We start from the raw sequence: 18,597 nt of genomic DNA, 5'->3' as shown, positions 1-18,597 counted from the left end.
AATCAGATCAAACTCTATATGGTATCAGCTTAACCCTTTTTCACCTACGTCCTTTAATCCCATGGCCTCATCATTCTTCTGATCATCACTACTCAACTTGCCTTTTCCCAATCTCTCACATCTCTCTGAAACCTACAAACTCTTCTTACTTTTAAACTCACCCACGATAATTATCTTCTTTGAAAAGCTCAAGTGGTTCCCTATCTCAAAGGACAACAACTTAAGTTGGTTACCTTGATGGCAATATTTGATGTCCTCCACCGACTATCTCTATTGTCTCTCAAGATAGTTCAACTTAACTTGTGTCCAACGTTGCTCACACTTACTAGTGTCAACAAGTTTAACCAATTCTCTCAGCACTACTTTCATCTCTATCTGACACCATCTTGACTCAAGTTGTTGGCAAATATATTTCTTGAGATGTTTGGCTTCAACTAGAAGCCATGTATTCTGTTAGCTATTGTGCTTGCATCTCTCACATTCAACTGACCTCAATGAAGAAGGTGAATTCCTTCATTGCTTATTATTTTTATCAAATCAAGTTGCATCCTTGAAGCCAGTGATGAACCTCTTAATGATGATCATATTGTCTCCTAGGTTCTTGCAGGTCTCGGTTCTGACTACAACTCAATCATCACTTCCATTATGACTCAAGTGGAACTTATGCCATTGGAAGTTGTTTATGGGCATCTTCTAACTTATGAACTGGGCCACACTCAGCAGCAGTCCTTAATTGATCTCAACAACTTTCAGTCAATGATGCCTCACATGGAACTCCTCAGCCTCATCCTCACAATGGCTCTTCACCACATGACAACTCCAACAAATATTCTTTGCAGTCCTCCCAACCTCCTAATCATGGTAAAAGCTGCAGCAAAAGTTGTAATCCTAGTAATTCCCAACCAACTTGCCAAGTTTGTGGCAAGCTTGGTCAATCAATAGCTAAGTGCTACAATAGATATGATCCTTCATATCAAGGGTCACAAGCCACCAGAATGCTCCTTAAGCATACAATGTCGGCTCTTTCTCAAGTCCTAACTCTAACTGGTATCCCAATACTGATGCCACCAACCATCTTACTTCGAAGTTCAACAACCTATCTCTCTGGGCTAAAGACTATCATGGCAATGACCAAATTCAAGTGGGCAATGATCGAATTCAAGTGGACAAGGACCAAGGTTTGTCGATCCATCGTATTGGACCTTTTATTCTCCCTTCTCCCAATCGTACCTTCATTATTTCCTCATATTTTACATGTTCGACTAATTCAAATAATCTTCTTTTCGTTTCTCAATTCCCTCTTGATAATAATGTGTTATTGAGTTTCACTCTAATTCTTTTTGTGTTAAGGACTACAAAATGGGGGCGTGCCTCCTCAAAGGTCAGAGTAAATATAGTCTGTATCCTTGGCCCTCAAATCCCTCCACTTCCTCTGCAACCTCCTCCGTGGCCTACGTTGGTAAACGCACCTTGATTGATCATTGGCACTCCCAGCTTTGTCATCTCGCTCTTCATGTCATCCGCAATATTGTCTTCAAGTTTCAGCTACCAGTGTCATCCAATAAAGTGTCTTAAGTCAGTTCTTCTTGTCAACAAGCAAAGAGTAATCAAATCCATTTTTCCATTTCTAATGTTTTTGTTACAACTCCTTTGGAGTTAATTTTTACTAATGTATGGGGTCTGCACAGTGTTCTCAAGCACTTGAAATAAGTTTTTTGTCTCATTTATAGATGCTTTTTCAAGATATACATGACTTTTTCCAATATGCTCTAAATATGATATAACTCCCATTTTTCCAAACATTTTAACTACACATTGAAAGATATCTTGCAACAAAAATAAAAAACAGTTCAAAGCAATTGGGAGGGTGAATTTCAACCTCTCCATTCCTTTCTTCAAACCCAACGTATTCATTATTGTTTCACGTGTCCTCACACACACCATCAAAATGGGGTTATAAAGCGCAAGCACCATCATCTTGTTGAGACTGAACTTGCTATCCTTGCCCTTAGCGGTCTTCCTCATCTCTATTAGGATGAAGCATTTCAAACTGTATGCTTCCTTATCAATAGACTAAGTTCACCTCAACTCCACAATCAATCTCCATTTCAAACTCTCTATCACAAACCACCAGTCTATTCTTTTCTACATACATTTGGGGCTACTTGTTGGCCTTTCCTGTGCCCATACAATAAACAAAAAATACAATTTCAATCCAAATTTTGTGTCTTCATTAGTTATAGCAACTCTCATGTTGGTTATAAGTGTCTAGATCCTACCTCTGGCAATGTCTACATGACACAGCATGTCATCTTCAATGAGTCTTCATTCTCCTTCAAGCAGTTACAACCCGTGTTCTATAGTAATCCCACTACCTTTCCTTCAATGCAACTACCTTCCAATATTCCTCTGATCTCCCATTCCTTGTACTTTACCTTATTCCCTATCCATTAATTCCCTTGGTAATAGTATGGGATCCTCTCTTCCGACATCTACTCATGCTCTTCCAACACCTCCTCCTTCTGTTTCATCCAATACTTCAACACTTGCACCTACTTCCATGGATTTGGCTCTACCTAGTCGGACTCATTCCATGAGATCTCAGTTACAAAACAATATTTCATGTCCCAAGCTATGCACAAATGGTACTATTCCAACCCCTCGTAAAGTCTCCACTACTACTACTCCTCTTCGGGAGCCCACCTGCTACACCGAGACTGTTACGTTTTCGAGATAGCATTCTACTATGAGTGATGAATTCAATGCCTTTCTCCACAATGGCACGTGTACCCTTGTTCCACCCTCTTCAACTCAAAATGTTGTTGGTTGTAAATGAGTGTTTTGGATTTGGCATTATTGATCACTATAAAGCCCACTTAGTTGCCAAGGGCTTCTACCAACAAGTTGGGGTTGACTATGGTGCCACCTACAATCCCATTGTTAAACCCATCATCATCCACTTAATTCTTTCATTGGTTGTTTTTGCAAGTTGGAGAATTCATCAATTTGACATAAGCAATGCCTTTTTACTTGGTTTTCTAGATGAAATAGTTCACATATCTCAACCTCCAGGTTTCTCTAATGCAACTTAACCTCACTGTGTCTATAAATTGGAAAGAGCTCTATATGGCTTAAAGCAAGCTCCACAAGTGTGGTATTCACACCTCAACTCCCCACTCATTGCCCTTGGTTTTACGTGCTACATATTTGATGCATTCCTTTTCTTTTCTTTTTTAATTGCTAGCTCCACCCATATATATGTGTTGTTATATGTCGATGATATTTTAATCACAAGTTCTTCTCCTCCAAGGCTTCATTCCATCATCACCAACCTTCAATCTAAATTTGCAATTAAAGACCTCGATGGCATGCACTACTTTCTTGTTGTTGAGACTATTCATGTGCATGATGGTTTGTATTTATCTCAGCATCAATATATCCATAATCTTTTGGATCGTACAAGCATGCTAATAGCCAAACTATTATCCACGGCAATGTCTACATCTTCCAAGGTCACAACAATAGATGGTCATTCTTTCTTGGATGTAACTCTTTATCAAAGCACAATTGGCTCTCTTCAATATCTTACTTTAACACGTCTGGATGTGTCATTTGCAGTCAACAAAGTTTGCCAATACATGCAAAACCCTTGTACTAAGCATTGGATAGCCGTTAAACACATCCTTATGTACTTTAAACAGGCCATCTCATTTGGCTTACTGATTAGGCGCAACTCCAAAAACCATACTCACTGCATTTCCATACGTAAACTAGGTTGGTTGCCCCGATGATCACAAATCCACCATTTATGTTTATCTTGACAACAACATTATCTCTTGGATTTCTCATGGAACCCACCATTTCTCGATGAAGCACCGAAGCAAAGTATAGAGCCTTAGAAAACACAGCAGCTAAACTCACCTGGCTATAGCATCTCATGTTTGAACTAGGTCTCTCTTTGGCAACACCTCCAACCCTACATTGTGACAAAATAGGTGCAACTTACCTCACAGCAAACCCTACCTTTTATGCACATACAAAACACATTGAGCTTGACTCCTATTTTGTACATGACAAGGTTGCTAACAAATACAAGTTCACTTTCTCTCCAGCCGTGATCAACTTGCAAACACTCTTACCACGCCACTTGCTTCTGCTTGATTTTCCCTTCTTTGTCACACTCTCAATGTCTGCCCCTTACAATTGGAATTACAATGACATATCAAGACAATCATTGACAACTCAGATCACAAGGACTCTAGCAACATATGAACTCCTACCAGTACCTCATCTACTTATGATAATATTTGTTATGTTTTAAATTTTCAATGTATTTGTTATACTTTAAATTTCAAATGTTCAAGTGTACTTAGCTCTCAATGTAATTATCAATTGTAACAAACTCATGTCATTATAAATAGAAGTGCATGTCCACCAAATCAAGCATGGTGAGACATATTTAAATCAGTTCAAACTCTATAACACTCTCCCAACTTTGCGAGAGTGCTGAATCACTTCATCTCCCCAAGATCTTGATGGGTGAAAGTGACCCAATCCTTCCTCGAGAATTAGTGGATATCTCTCTTGTTCATGATTAAATTCAAGTTTAATTCGGATGATGTTTCCAAGGGTAAATACCCGGTCCTATTGGTTGTGGAGGGATTATAGGAATCCACGATTATTCTTTTATCCATGATATTCTTATCGGACTATTATATTTGCTAAAATCTTTACACTTCAGGCATGAATTAATTATTAATTCTATGCTAGTAGCTAAGTAATTAGGTTGCATTCTCTACCCTAATTGTGACATAATTAGGAATGAGTATAGGGAAGGAAATCAAATGGCTAAGGGATTGGCTAATGTTGGTGCTTTCGGATTCATTCATGCTATGTAGCATTTGTGACAAATTATATGCGACGATAATGATTATTTGTAACTAAAATGGACTCATTTTAGCATAAAATAGTTATTTTTACAGAAAATAACTAGCCACAATTGAGTAATTTTCTTATAATTTATCTTTTCTTCCATTGATCAAAGTTTCCTCTAAATTTTGTTGGTCACTTTATTTTGGACAAATTTGGGAAACCATGCTTCTGGCACTAATACCTACAGGCTTGTACGTGCTCTTATTTTTCATGTATTGATTGTTGTTAGCATTGTTATATATCTTAGATTTTAGTTTCTTAATTTTAAAGCTTGATTGAATATTTTCGTAATTGCTAAAATTTTACTTTGTTTACGATTTTCCTCTACTAAAAATGGATAAACAATAAAATTAATATGTCATGCATTCTTGAAAAAGAAGGGGAAAAAAAAAAAAGTCTTTACAAGTATGCGTAATGAAAAAAGAACTAAAAGTTACATATATTAATGCGTGAAATCTTACCTGAGATTCCTCCCATTCTTTTTATATTTTTCTAATAAGGATTAAGAAAACTCATCATCACATTCTACTGCATGCAATGCAAAGATTTTGTCTCTTATGCCATTTAATACAGTCTATCTTTTACATTTGAAAAAATTTACACACTACACTATCATTTCAATTTCATCCTATTATATAAGATGTGTCACATTTTTCACTATTGGATAATAATTATAATCTAATAGTGATGCAGGGGGATCCGAGATAGATGATGCTGAGCTGTCAGATTGCACCTTGATGGCGTTGACTGTTGAGATACCATGAGTTGGCAGATCAGCACAAAGGCGGGAATTGATTGTGATATGTTCCTTATTGGGGCCGTTTTGAGTGCGTTTCAGTCTTTTGGCCATAACTTTGGCTACAAGTGTCGGAATCGCACATAAGACCCCAATTCGGAAAACTCTTTTCGGTGCGCACGCTGTCCACATTGAGTATAGCTCCATGTGCCTTTTTTTCGAACTCAAATTCTACTGTTTTTCCCTCCGAATCACTAGTTTTAGTTATTTTTTACTATTTATGGTAATATTTCGCTTGTCAGTTAGAAAGTCATTTTAAACCCGATTTGGGCCCATTTTTTGCAGATTGCTTATTTTATTTCGAATTTCAATTTGGAGTGATTTTCGAGATTTTGCTATTTTTGACAAAATTCCGATAAACACGTTTTTTGGCTATAATAGTCTGGCTTGTGGATTGATTTTCATTCATTGCTTGATTTGATAATATTCAGTTAAACCCTAGAGACTTTTCTCTCTAGTTTTGGGCGATCTTTCTCCCGTGAATCATCTGTTGGAACTAGTCTACAGGATAATCGTTATTTTGTCCAGCATCAAATAATGATAAATATGTCATATCTTATATAATAAGATAAAAATGAAGTGAAAGTGTACGTGATGTATAGCGTTACTCCTCACTTATTATGCAGATTTATTACTAGCTATCTGACTTTCTTACATGAGTTTCCTATCACTAATATATATTAATATCATTCCATTATTTAATATTAAAAATCATAAAATTAAAGGTTCGAATATCATAGTCACTTTATTCACAATTATTGCTTAATATTATATTTTTCAATATCTTAAAAGTCTAATATCAACCAAAAGATTAAGAGCACATGATGCAAAATGTGCTACTTTTTGTGTAAATGCATTACTTCAGTCTATTCCAATGCAAACTTTAGCTAAGTGTACAATCCTCGTACATAGCCCATAGGAAGATTAAACAATGACCCATGAATGCACACAGTTTGTGAATTTATTTCCATACATTAAGTGGCCATCACCATAAAACATATAATAACCAATACAAATTAATTGAAATCATAAAAAACACAAATTTCATAACTAATAAAACTCACATTTAGTATTGACATGCGTAGTCAAATTTAATGTATTGATATTACATACACAAATTGAAATTAACATCACTAGCTAATTATCACAAGATATATAATATATTATTATATCAAATCACGAATCCTCAAGTATATATGTATAATTCCAATAGCTAGCACTAGTAGTCCAACTTAAATAGTGTCTTTGTTTATTACAGAATGATAATTAGTGTCTTTGTTGCAAAAAAGTATCTACGACGATGACATGTCGTTGCCCTACTCTAGCAAATGCTGCCTTGGTGAAAGTTGATCTCAATGAAATTTCTTTTCATTGCAAATAGTCACTCTTAGCCACAAGATTTTATCATTGCAAATAAATTTTTGGTCATCTATCTTCATCCAGATATGTACATTCGTTGCAAATATATTTGCAACTATATTTCATTGCAAATTTGTTTGTTTTCAAAGAAATATACTCGTTGCAAATCTCTATTTACAACAAAATGTACGAAATGTACTCGTTATAAATGTCTATTTATAAATACTCATTGCATATTTCATTACAAATGTCTATATGCAATGAAATGTACATTCATTACAAATGTCTATTTGTAAAGGAATATATTCGTTGCAAATAAACATTTACAATGAAATGTATATTCCTTGCCAATATGTCTATTTGCAATAAAATACTTTCATTGAAAAGAATTATTTTCAATAATAAAAAAAAAAAAAGAAAAAAGTATTTGCAATAAATGTATCTCATTGTAAATAATCTTACATATGAGAAAAATATACAATATAACCATTTGACCTCAACACAAGCCTATTACATAATAATATAATCATATAAACTTCATATTACATTCAATATGCAGAATATCTATCCACCAAACACACATACTCCATAAACAATTTCCAATCTATACATCACTTCCTTATAATTTATGATAACCAACATATTAAATTTATAATGTCCATCCAATCTCCCAAGAGTATCCTTACACAATTTTTATACTACTTAATAGCATTCATACATATCTAAAATGTTACCATCTTGTAACTATAATCATGCACACCTCACATAAATGAAAATAGCCTATCATTTATATTAAAATTTACTGTACATGTTAGGCACTAAGCAATCTTTCTACCTCATCATTGTTTTAGCCTACCATTGGCGCCATAACTTCTTAAGTATGATCTTTATATATTTTGATGATCAGCAAAATCTATCATGAAGGGACAAAATATCTAGTGTAAGTTATGAAATTGAAACACTACTTTTTTTTTTTCTTAGCAAGTAGAACATTTATAGATAAACTATCAGAAACAAGATACAAGTTTGATGGGGTGGGAGTCCCCTACAATCTTCCCAAAGCCAACACACATTACAACACAAAAGGAAAAAACAAAGGGGGTGATCGGAACCAAATAAATGGCTCCCACCCAATTCCCACAAGGGGAATACCGCTTGGTGACGATTTCAAAATAGTCTGATAAACAGACTATAAAACTGCAACTAGAAGCCGCAGTGAAGGGGGTTATGCTACAACGTGTTGGTTTGGACTGACTGGAAGGAACTATCACATTCACTTTTACTTGATCTTTAGTTAGGAAAAGCTGAAACATAGTGTAGCATCTGAAAACTGTGTCGAAGCTCCGGCGAGCTGGCGGAATTGGCGATGGCAATGTGTGCAAGCCACGCGCCACATCTAGAGAGACAAGACTGGATGGATCTAAAAGATCAGATGCCGCAGACCTCGAAACTGCCGCGCGTGAAAGCAGAAAGCTCCACGAGGCGCGGCGGCTCGTGAAAACCACACACAGCTTAAGCCGCGCGTGTGACAAACCCGGCACTTGGATGGGTAGATACCTTCCGCCAGAATGACAATCAGCACCAGGAGAAGCTAAAAAGGGGGCGCGTGTCCGCCCTAGGCCGCCGAAAAGTAGTAGATCGGCAGAGTTGAACGGAGCAACCAGAAAAAAGCTAAAAAAGCCAAAAAAAACAAAGAAAAACGGAAAAGAAGGCCTTGGCCGGCGAGGAGGGGAGGTGGGTGGTGGAGCCGAAGCACCAAACCCCCTCCCCCCGGTGAACGAAAAATTTTTCTGGGTTGTGCGATACGGACGCTGGAGAGAAAAAAAAATCAGAAAACTTTTTGAAAAAAATCACTCTCAGAAATTAAAACACTACTTAATTAGCAAGTAAGCACTGTTAAAGGCAAATATCTTGAGTACATGGCTTAACCTCCTCTACTTGACGAAGCACTGTGCTTTCTTTAAAGGCTTTCAATTCATGCTTTGCTTTCCTTAAGTCTAGTTAGGATATGTACATGCAAAAGCTCTCATTTGTATATAAATGCACAAGAATTGAAAAAACTCTAGACACAGTAATATTGAAGCAATCCTTGAAAGTGTGAGAGTTGAAGGTCATATCAATTGTGCTGTGAGCTAGGGTTTTGAAGTTTTTCATAAACTCGAGTATTCTCCAAGACTCTGAGTTTTTGGCTACAATACTACATCGATCATGGGAAGAAATAACTTTAAATAGAAGATTTTTTTGGAGGTTTCGAAGCTGCTATATTGACAAATCAAGCCAAGTCATGAGTCACTTGTCTAGTTATCACAGGTCAGGGTCCATTAAGAAGGTGTTACAAGTGTGAACAACTTGAAATCAAAGTCTTCTATATATAGGGATCATATGTTAAAGTTTATTTTATTTTATTTTTTTTTTGAAAAAAAAAAAGTCTTGAAGTTATTGTCCGAATTTGAGAGGATCAAATAAAAGAAAAACATGCGAAATAAGAATTTTTCATTATAAATTAGTCATGATCTTTACTCAATTTAATGCCCAATTAACAATTTAATTTATTACAAAATTCAGAAAATTGTAAGACTTTTTTTACACTCAATCAAACATCATGTTCACACTAAATAATCTTAAAAATAACATATATATATATATATATCTTATCTACATTTTTTTTTTATCAAAAACCAAAACGCCAAAACATTCCAACAAAAATGATCTCCTTCACATATTTTTAATGGACCACACAATTTTTTCAAAATTCTAAAAAAAAAAACAATTTAATAATAATATGCTTTTTATATTGGACTCCACAACTTTTTAGTTCTGTCAATATATGTGACACACCAAAATTTTGGTTGGGATAGAACGAATTCTAAAGTGTCAGAACATGCAATACAAAATTATAAGCTCACGTTCATGACAATTAAGGATGCAATGCACCTAGCATGCATCTACCAATAGATGCAATATTTGTAATGGCTAATTTGTTTTCTTTGAACAATACCATGCACTAGAAATAATATGTTCCAAAACATAAACACACTTAATAAAATTAATTTGATGGCTAGTATCCAAAGGTTATAGTATTTGTCCAACATGTCTATAACATAAAGTGTATTGGAAACAGAGCTCTCTAAGTACATATAAAACTAAAATAATTACTAGGCTAATCCATTGAGTAGCTCACGCAATTCGATCAAGGACGCCATAATACTAGATAAAACGGAATATCGAAGCGATGAGCTCCGCGTTGTGCCGTCACTTTCTAGTCGATCGCCTTTAGACAAACTTCTGCCGCATCTCCTAATCCTGGCACATGATCTACCATTTCAGAGGAAATGGTAGTTGAGACTACTATGGTGAACTTTGATTACAAATCTCTACAAATTAACAAATAAGTTAACATATAGTTTACAAATACAGGCATGACAATAAAGTCATGAATGCATAATTATAATCATAAATAACCATAACATGATTTAACATATAATATGGCATGAACTGACATTACTTGAACTGACATGATAAGAAATGAACTTATGTGAACTAGACATGACATGAATTGAACTTGAACTGAACGTAAAATAAATATGACGTGAAACTGAGCTTGAAACTGAACATAAAACTTGACATGACATAAACTGACTTGGACACGACCTTAACATGAACTGACTTGGACATGAATATAACGTGAAATAACATGAATTTGAAATGTATTCTTATTTCATAGAGTTACCATGATATTCTTGTCTCATAGGGTTATCATAATGATATATATATATATATATATTTAACCTAACATTAATAAGCTAAATAGATCAATTACCTAAACTTCCAGTAATTATTAAGTACCTAGCTAACTGGATCAATAACAAAATAATATAATTACTCACTTGATTCCATCAGGTTCATCACTGGGAAGATCTAAGTTCAGATCTGGATCAGACTAGCTGTTGTTGCAAAAATTTAAATCCGAAGGCAAGCTGCAAAGGTCACTATTTGTAGTAGTGCTCAAAATAGCGTCTAGATATCCACTCCATTCATCATTTAGATATTGATCATCACACATAAACTTCTGGCCGGATTCCATTTTGGAAGGATTGCATCTGAAAATTATCCCTGGTACCAATAACTTGTACTTCAACCTCATCAATGATGGGACCTTCAAAACTTGAATTCATTTGACCTATATGCTCATGATCCCCCTTATCATTATCTTGCAGAGAAGTTAAATCAATTACTACTTTAGGCTATTTCTTATGAATCCTACAGAGAACCCAGTAATTCAAACTCATGTCATTTGAGTGAATTTTGCTTGGAGGTGAATCCTTAACTCTTTATTCATGCATAATCCAATTAGTCTTATCACCCTTTGGAGGTCTTCCCATATAAAAAACCAATGCCTTCCTATATCTAACTACGGTTCCATTGGATCTAATTTCCCTGTCAGCTCCAATGGCCTTCCAATATCCATCAACAGCAACACGATTTGGCCGACTCTCATTTCAATACTTTCATTCTCTTTGGGTGAAAATGTACAATTATATTGTTCCATATCCCATGTAGTTTTTTTCTTTTTGAAGTAAAAAACGATGAGCTCTTCGTCTGTTAGGCAGAATTTATACTTGGGAGGGAGTTCGAGAAGAACTTCTTGTTCCTTAATCTTGTTGTTGCTATTGAAATTGTTTGACTCATAATTGATATCTACAGGAAACCTTAGATCAAGAGCAGCTGCAATAATATTATTCGTTGTGATCAATGAATTGTCGTTGCTCTCTAGTGTAGTACTAATAGCAACCACGATAATCGATTTAGGTTCCTTGCCATTCTCAACCTCCAATTCCATAGCAGGACTCTTCTCTTTCATCATTCCAGCATATCGCATCAAATAATTTGGAACTCTCACAACTTCTCATAATGATATTATCATCTTATAAGGTTGTCATAATGATAGAGTAACATTGTCTATTGAAATTATTATAATAGAGTAATCTTATCTCATGGGGTTACCATAATAGAGTAGTCTTGTCTCATGGGATTATAAAAATATTTCAGAATAATAATTAACTGAACAATGACTTAACTGTACATGGACATAATATGACTAGACTCGAAAAAATACAATTTTGAAGACATGCACTGAACTCCAGACATGACATGACATGAAATGAAAAGATAAATTTGCTGATGTAACGTGACGCAATATGTACGTGAGATGAATGAAATAGAATGACATAAAACATACAAACATTTCATAACAAAGAATAACGTGTAACAAATTAACATTTCATAACATAGCATAACGTGTAACAGATAAACATTTTATAACTTGACTTAACATATAATAGATAACATTACATGATATGGCATTACGTGTAACAAATAATATTATGTGACATAGCAAACATATAACAGATAACATTACATTACAGAATATAATGTGTAACAAATAAATGTTTCATGTCAAAATATAATGGGTAACAGACAAACATGTAATGACATGGCATTGCATGCCATATATAATAACAAAAGTACATAAAAAATGATTTCCTTACCAACACACATACACAATAATTTGATAATTATAATTAAATTATAAGCTAACTTACAATGATCATCGTGTTTTACAAGATAAAGCACGAAACACAAGAAACTGTAAGTAAAAGTTTTAAATATTAAAAACTTTATCACTAATAAATTAAAAACATGAAAAATGCCGACTTACAATTAAATTACCATTTTACCATCTCCATGTGAAAAAATGACCATTTTATCCCTAATTTAAAGATTTTACATCCTAATTCCAAAAATCACCGAAATGTACATTCCTCATGTAAATTTTATCCTAAACACAAATATTAACTTAAAAAAATTAAAACCAATCACAATTATGAAAAACACCATAAGGTTGAAACTTCCAAAGACCATATCTCTTGATTTAGTTGCAATTTCATCAAATTTCAAAACTCATGATTAAACCAAAATATTATAATAAAGATCATCATATCCTAAGCTTAAAAACATACTTAAAACATTCAAAAAAATCTACTTCTTATAAACACAAAACTTTTCAAACAAAAGATCCAAACTTTTAACCAAAACACAAACCTTTAAATCTCCAGTTTTTTACCTTTTTCAAAATATTTCCAAGAACTTCTAAAAATCCAAAAATCTCTTCTAACGTATTCATAACACATTCCTAAGAACTAATATGCTTTGAATCAACACATCAAAGTCACCAAAAATCACAAAATCTCACTTGAAGTATTCGACTCCAACACTTACTCAAAAACAGAAATTTTTTTTCTAAACTTTGCTTTGATCAAACACTTGATCCAAGGCAAACCATGATAAGATCTTTAAACCAAAACATCCTATGATTTAAAAATATGTCCTAAAATAGATCCAAACATTAAATTTGAAATCACATGGCTAAAAATAAACCAAAACATGGATCTAGCTGAAATCATCAAACTTTTGACCTAACTGAGTATTCTTTTACATAAAAATTTATATCTTTTAAACTAACACAAAAAATCTTCAAAATAAGATTCTAAAATTTAGATCAAGGTTTAGTATTATCAAATAAATTTATCACAGTCATTAGAGTAAGAATTAACCACAATCGTTTCAAACTTTCTTAAAACAGATGTTGTTTTTTCTCTTCTAGTTTCTAACTTTTTTGATCTAAGAAACTCTTTCATCAAAAACTTTAATTATGGAAATAATCTCCAACAAAAATTTATATAACATGTTGACAACACTCCATAAAAATTTCAAATCAAGATTTGTCCATTAGTTTGGTCAAAAATTTCAAAATATAATATATTGCCTAGAATGACCTTTACATGGTTAAAATAACTTTTTATCAACCAATGATCATGAAAAAAAAAAATTAAAAACTACAGAAACTAGATTCAAATACTAATAACTTTCATGAAAAAAGATTAGTGAGATAATACTTATAAGGGTTTCAAAAATTGCATGTCAAAAGGCTCAAAAAACTGCTTGAGAAAGCTTCTAAGTGTTTTATAAGTGTTTTTTCCGAGAACAGAAATGAAAATGGATTAAATGAGCGAAAGGATGATGACTTGCACACCTAATACATTTCTGAAAAGTGAAGTATGGGCTTGAGTGACATTTTGATGGGTGGTGATTAGGTTATAAAAAGGTACAAATAGTGAATGATTTTCAGCTAAGAAAACTTTCAAGAGAAGGGTGGTAGTGAGGTGGCCTTTGGTTTTTACATCATACACGACTTTGGGGTTGTCATAAGCAATAGATGGTCAGCCTTAAGTGGGTGGAAACTTACTCAAGAAGTTTTGCCAAGGTAGTCAAAACTTGTGGGTCTTGATGGGCCTTAAACAAATGCGCTTTATTTAGGGTTTAAAGAGAGTTTGGTTAGGGTTTGAAATACCATCAAGCTCAAATTAATTCTTTTTTTTTTTTTTTTGCCCAATCAAATTTTCAAAGTTTAAAGGGTTAGATAATAATGTCATAACATAAATTTGATAAATTAATAGTATGTGAAAGTGATTTAATCAAGTGATTAAATATAATGCTAGAAATCTAATCAAATAGGATTTGGAGGCAAACTATGGGTTTGGGTAAACAGTTTAGAATTTTGGTTTTGATCAAATTTTAGGGGTTTCAATTGGATTCTAAATATTTATGTTTTAACCCTCTTTGGTTTAGTACAATTTGGTTGGTTGGATAAAATATTGTTTTGCTTATGAGACATGATCTCACGTCATGATTTCTTTCGCATTTCCATCTCATAGTTCTTCTTAGTGTCAAGTGTCCGATACTATCATCAAGTGTAGCTAATATCTTGCCAAGTGTTTATATAAAATTTCTCTAATTTAATTTGAACATTCCACCTCGGAAAAAGCAAAAATAAATTTTACACTGTAAAATCCTAAACATACACACTAAACTAACTGTGCAATTTGAACAAGCATTTTGTTCAAAAATTAAAAATAAGATTATTATACTATAAAATCCTAAATAATCTACTGAGTCTAATGGAGTAGACTATATAGCATATGTGATTGGTTAATTCGTAAAAACTTATAGAATTTATATGATATTTTTATAAAATTTATTTGCGATTTTTAAATTCTATAAAAATTCTACTATTAAATTTCTAACGGGTAGTTACATATATTAAATTTGGTGTATGAACGTTGAAAAAGTTAAATTATGCCAATTCATTCACGCGGTCGCTGATCTCTGTCTCTTTATGAAAAGCTTCAATACAGAGAGAGAGAGAGAATTTCGTAACAACAATCAATCTTATTTAATTAAGAAAATGAAATGTCGTGTATAAATTAATTTTTTCTTACCAAATGCTAAACCGATATCTTCATCCCAAAGCTCTGAAACAGTTTTGTAAGGCCCTTCCTCGGAGATGAATTCAGTCCCAACAGATCCTTTACGTTGTGGAATTTGGCTTATTTTCTGTAACTCCTTTGAAGTCAAGTTCCAGTCAAATATGTCTAGGTTTTCTTCTATTCTTTCCTTGTTGAAGCTTTTCACAAGCACGCTGACTCCTTGCTCATATGCCCATCTTAATGAAATCTTCACATGACATTAAGAAATAATATATTATAACTATCGTGCTTAAATTTGTTGGATTAAACTTCATTTGATGATCCATACTATCCATAATAAAAAAATTAAAATAAAATTAAAATAAAAAGAAGAAGAAGAAGAAGAAAAAATAAAGGGTATTAGAAAAAATAAATAAATTTATAAATATGTAAATTTATCCTAAAAATTCAAAAAAAGATTTTGATCCATTTAATGCGCACATGCATATTAATCTTTTATGTAAATCATGCTTTTAATTAAGCCTAAGTGCTCTGTACTAAAAAGATTTATATATATATATATATATATTGATTATGCTATAAAATAGGCTATAGCCACATGAATAATAGATTTTCTTGAAGTTCATATTGCACAATTACATTTTTGTCCTCTAATTCATCACTAAAAATACAATTAAATGTTTTATTATTCTAATATTATTCCTCCTAAACAGTGGAGACAATATAAAAAATTGATTTTTGAGTATAAATGATATAAAAGGTCATTTAAAAGTTGTAGTGTCGTGCATATGACAAGTTCGAAAAGTAAAATTATAATTATTTTAAAGTTGTACAGGTATATTTGTCTATTGGTAATATTTTTTAAAAATCGAAATTATGTTTTATATTATCTAAAAAAACAAATTTGAGTAAAAATATTGTTTTTAATTTATATTTTAATACGTAACACCTAAACAACTTAATTTTTTCATTAAAAATTTTTAAGATATTTAAATACTTTTAAGAATCTAACGCAACCCCCCTAATCGGAAGTTACACTACCGATTTGGATTTTAATTACTAGTGTTGTGTCAATACTGCATTAATTAAGGCACATATCAATTCGATGACTTATATACATGTACAAAAGAATCTCGATCGTTAGATCATGTTAAAGAAATTCAAATGACAGCTCATTAAATGAATAATATTAATATTAATTACATGGGTGCTAGTAGGTAATGCTAATATATATGAAAAATTTTAATCACCACATTATTATTTTATTTTTATTTTATATTATAAAATGTGACACATTTATCATCATTATATTATATGAATTTTGCATATTATAAATCTATATAAAGTTATGAGTTTTTATACTCTAGAGTCTTACATCACACATTTGTTAATATGGATCTTTATTTTTTATATTTTTTTATTTTCCTTGTATGTGGTGCAAGACTTGCATAATAGAATACTCTTGAAAAATAGTACTACATGTATTTATAATTTTATTTATATTTTTACTTATAAAATTCATGTTGTTAATTTTTTTAAAATTTAAATTTTGAATTTCATATCTCACAATTTTCAATATATCACTAATTAATATATGAAAAAATAAATCTTTTAAGGGGTTTTTTTAATTACATTTAATATTTTCCTTTTTAAAAGTTATAAACCAAACACCGGTCCGAAAGCTACGCATGCAGCAGCCTACTCTAACCTGGCTTCAAGTACATTTAATATATATAGGTATAGGGGATTCAAACGGGTGAGGAAACTGGAAACTAGGATATATCGAGTGCCGGCGAAGTGCAATATGTGTGTACATGTATGTAAGTATGAATCAATTTTCTTTTCTCTGTTGTAATTATTCAACAAGATAGCAATTAGACTTTCGAAAATCCAAAAATAAAATAAAACAAATTAAGTAAAAACAATAAGAAAAGCTAAAATTAAAAGAAGAGGAATGAAATGGAAGATGATGTTATTATATACATTACCTGTGCAACAGTTTTTCCTTTGGCATTAGCCATCTCTCTTAGCACCTCAGAATCCATTACCCAGTTTGTTCCCCAAAGTGTTCCTTTGGCTCCCAAGGGAGAGTACGCAGTGACATGTATTCCCTTGTTCTCACAAAATTCTCTTAGCCTTTTCTGTTGCCAGAGCGGGTTCATCTCCACCTTAATTCCAAAATAAATAAAAACCAGGAGATATAATTGGGAAATTACATTCTGCAACCTTGAATTAAGAAGAGTGACCAATATTATTGGAAAGGAAAAAGGACTTTGATCAGACTAACTTGATCGACGGCTGGTGGAATCTTTGCTGTGGCAAGAAGAGTTTCAAGCTTCTTTATGGAGAAGTTGCTCACACCGATTGATTTAGCCATACCAAGCTTTTGACACTCCTCCATTGCTGCCCACACAGATTTGATATCCAGAGGGAGGATGTCCTCCTTCCGCGGAGGTATTTCAATTTCCCCCGCCGGCAAGCTAAAAGGCCAGTGAATGAGATAAAGGTCAACGTACTCCAACTTCAGATTGCTGCACAGATGGTCGGTATTGATAACAAACAAAAACACAATCCTTATTCAGTGACTTCGCACAAACACACACACACACACAAATGTTTGGCATACATCAGAGACAGAGAGAAAAAGAGAACCCAAAAAAAAAAATAAATAAATAAATAAGAGAGAGAGAAAAATCCGTAGAAGCGAAAGTAGAAAGATCAATGCATTGTTTAATTACTTGAGGGTTTTCTTTAGTGCAGGGAGGACACGATCGTGGTGTGCATCGATGCTCCAAAGCTTGGAAGTGATAAAGAGTTCGTCCCTGCCTTTGATTAAGCCAAGGCGAAGGGCATCATTAATGGCTTCCCCAAGATGCTGCTCGGACTGGTAAACGGCAGCCGTATCAAAGTGCCGGTATCCCAGTTTGATTGCATGGAGCAAAGTTTGTTTCATGGTTGCAGAAGACGTGCCAAAAGGAAATTCAGCCGTGCCGAAGCCTAGAAGTGGAATGGTCTTGCCGCTTGAGGAATCCAGTAGGAATTCTGGGATTCTGCTACCCATTTTTCTGGTCAATGTCCGGGCTCTCGAGGCCACAACCTTATATGTGCAGAAATTAGCTTTAGAAATCCATCAAAACCAATGCTTCTATTACTTAATTCTGGTCACACCACCCCCGAGATCAT

At 33.3% G+C, this 18,597-nt stretch overlaps 1 protein-coding gene and 1 non-coding gene across 3 annotated transcripts; one reads left to right on the top strand and one right to left on the bottom strand.

The window, feature by feature from the left end:
- Positions 1-567: 567 nt before the first annotated feature.
- LOC122293074 lies at positions 568-706 on the top strand. Its single transcript, XR_006237131.1, has one exon. It is a non-coding gene; the product is annotated as a small nucleolar RNA Z247 (small nucleolar RNA).
- A 9,397-nt stretch (positions 707-10,103) lies between these two features.
- On the bottom strand, positions 10,104-18,597 carry LOC122292665 (non-functional NADPH-dependent codeinone reductase 2-like). 2 transcript variants are annotated; one of them, XM_043101124.1, is made up of 5 exons: positions 18,153-18,597; positions 17,702-17,945; positions 17,403-17,582; positions 15,427-15,661; positions 10,104-10,402 (listed from the first exon to the last, which is right to left on the bottom strand). In XM_043101124.1, exons 1-5 carry the CDS (start codon positions 18,473-18,475, stop codon positions 10,347-10,349), a joined length of 1,038 nt encoding a protein of 345 aa, XP_042957058.1. In that variant the 5' UTR covers positions 18,476-18,597; the 3' UTR covers positions 10,104-10,346. The 2 variants fall into 2 exon arrangements, with proteins under 2 accessions (XP_042957058.1, XP_042957059.1); XM_043101125.1 differs by having other exon boundaries at positions 10,104-10,390.

Source organism: Carya illinoinensis, chromosome 13 (genome assembly GCF_018687715.1).
Source record: "Carya illinoinensis cultivar Pawnee chromosome 13, C.illinoinensisPawnee_v1, whole genome shotgun sequence".
Taxonomy (NCBI): Eukaryota; Viridiplantae; Streptophyta; class Magnoliopsida; order Fagales; family Juglandaceae; genus Carya; species Carya illinoinensis.
The sequence above is the reverse complement of the archived record's forward strand: the minus strand, read 5'-3'. Positions and strand labels throughout refer to the sequence as shown.

Coding starts and splice junctions, on each gene's coding strand:
- LOC122292665 (XM_043101124.1), bottom strand. CDS start 18,475: ATGGGTAGCAGAATCCCAGAATTCCTACTGGATTCCTCAAGCGGCAAG. Junction 17,946..18,152: donor GCACTAAAGAAAACCCTCAA/GTAATTAAACAA, acceptor CCATCTGTGCAG/CAATCTGAAGTTGGAGTACG. Junction 10,403..15,426: donor AGATATCGGTTTAGCATTTG/GTAAGAAAAAAT, acceptor CTGAAATGGTAG/ATCATGTGCCAGGATTAGGA.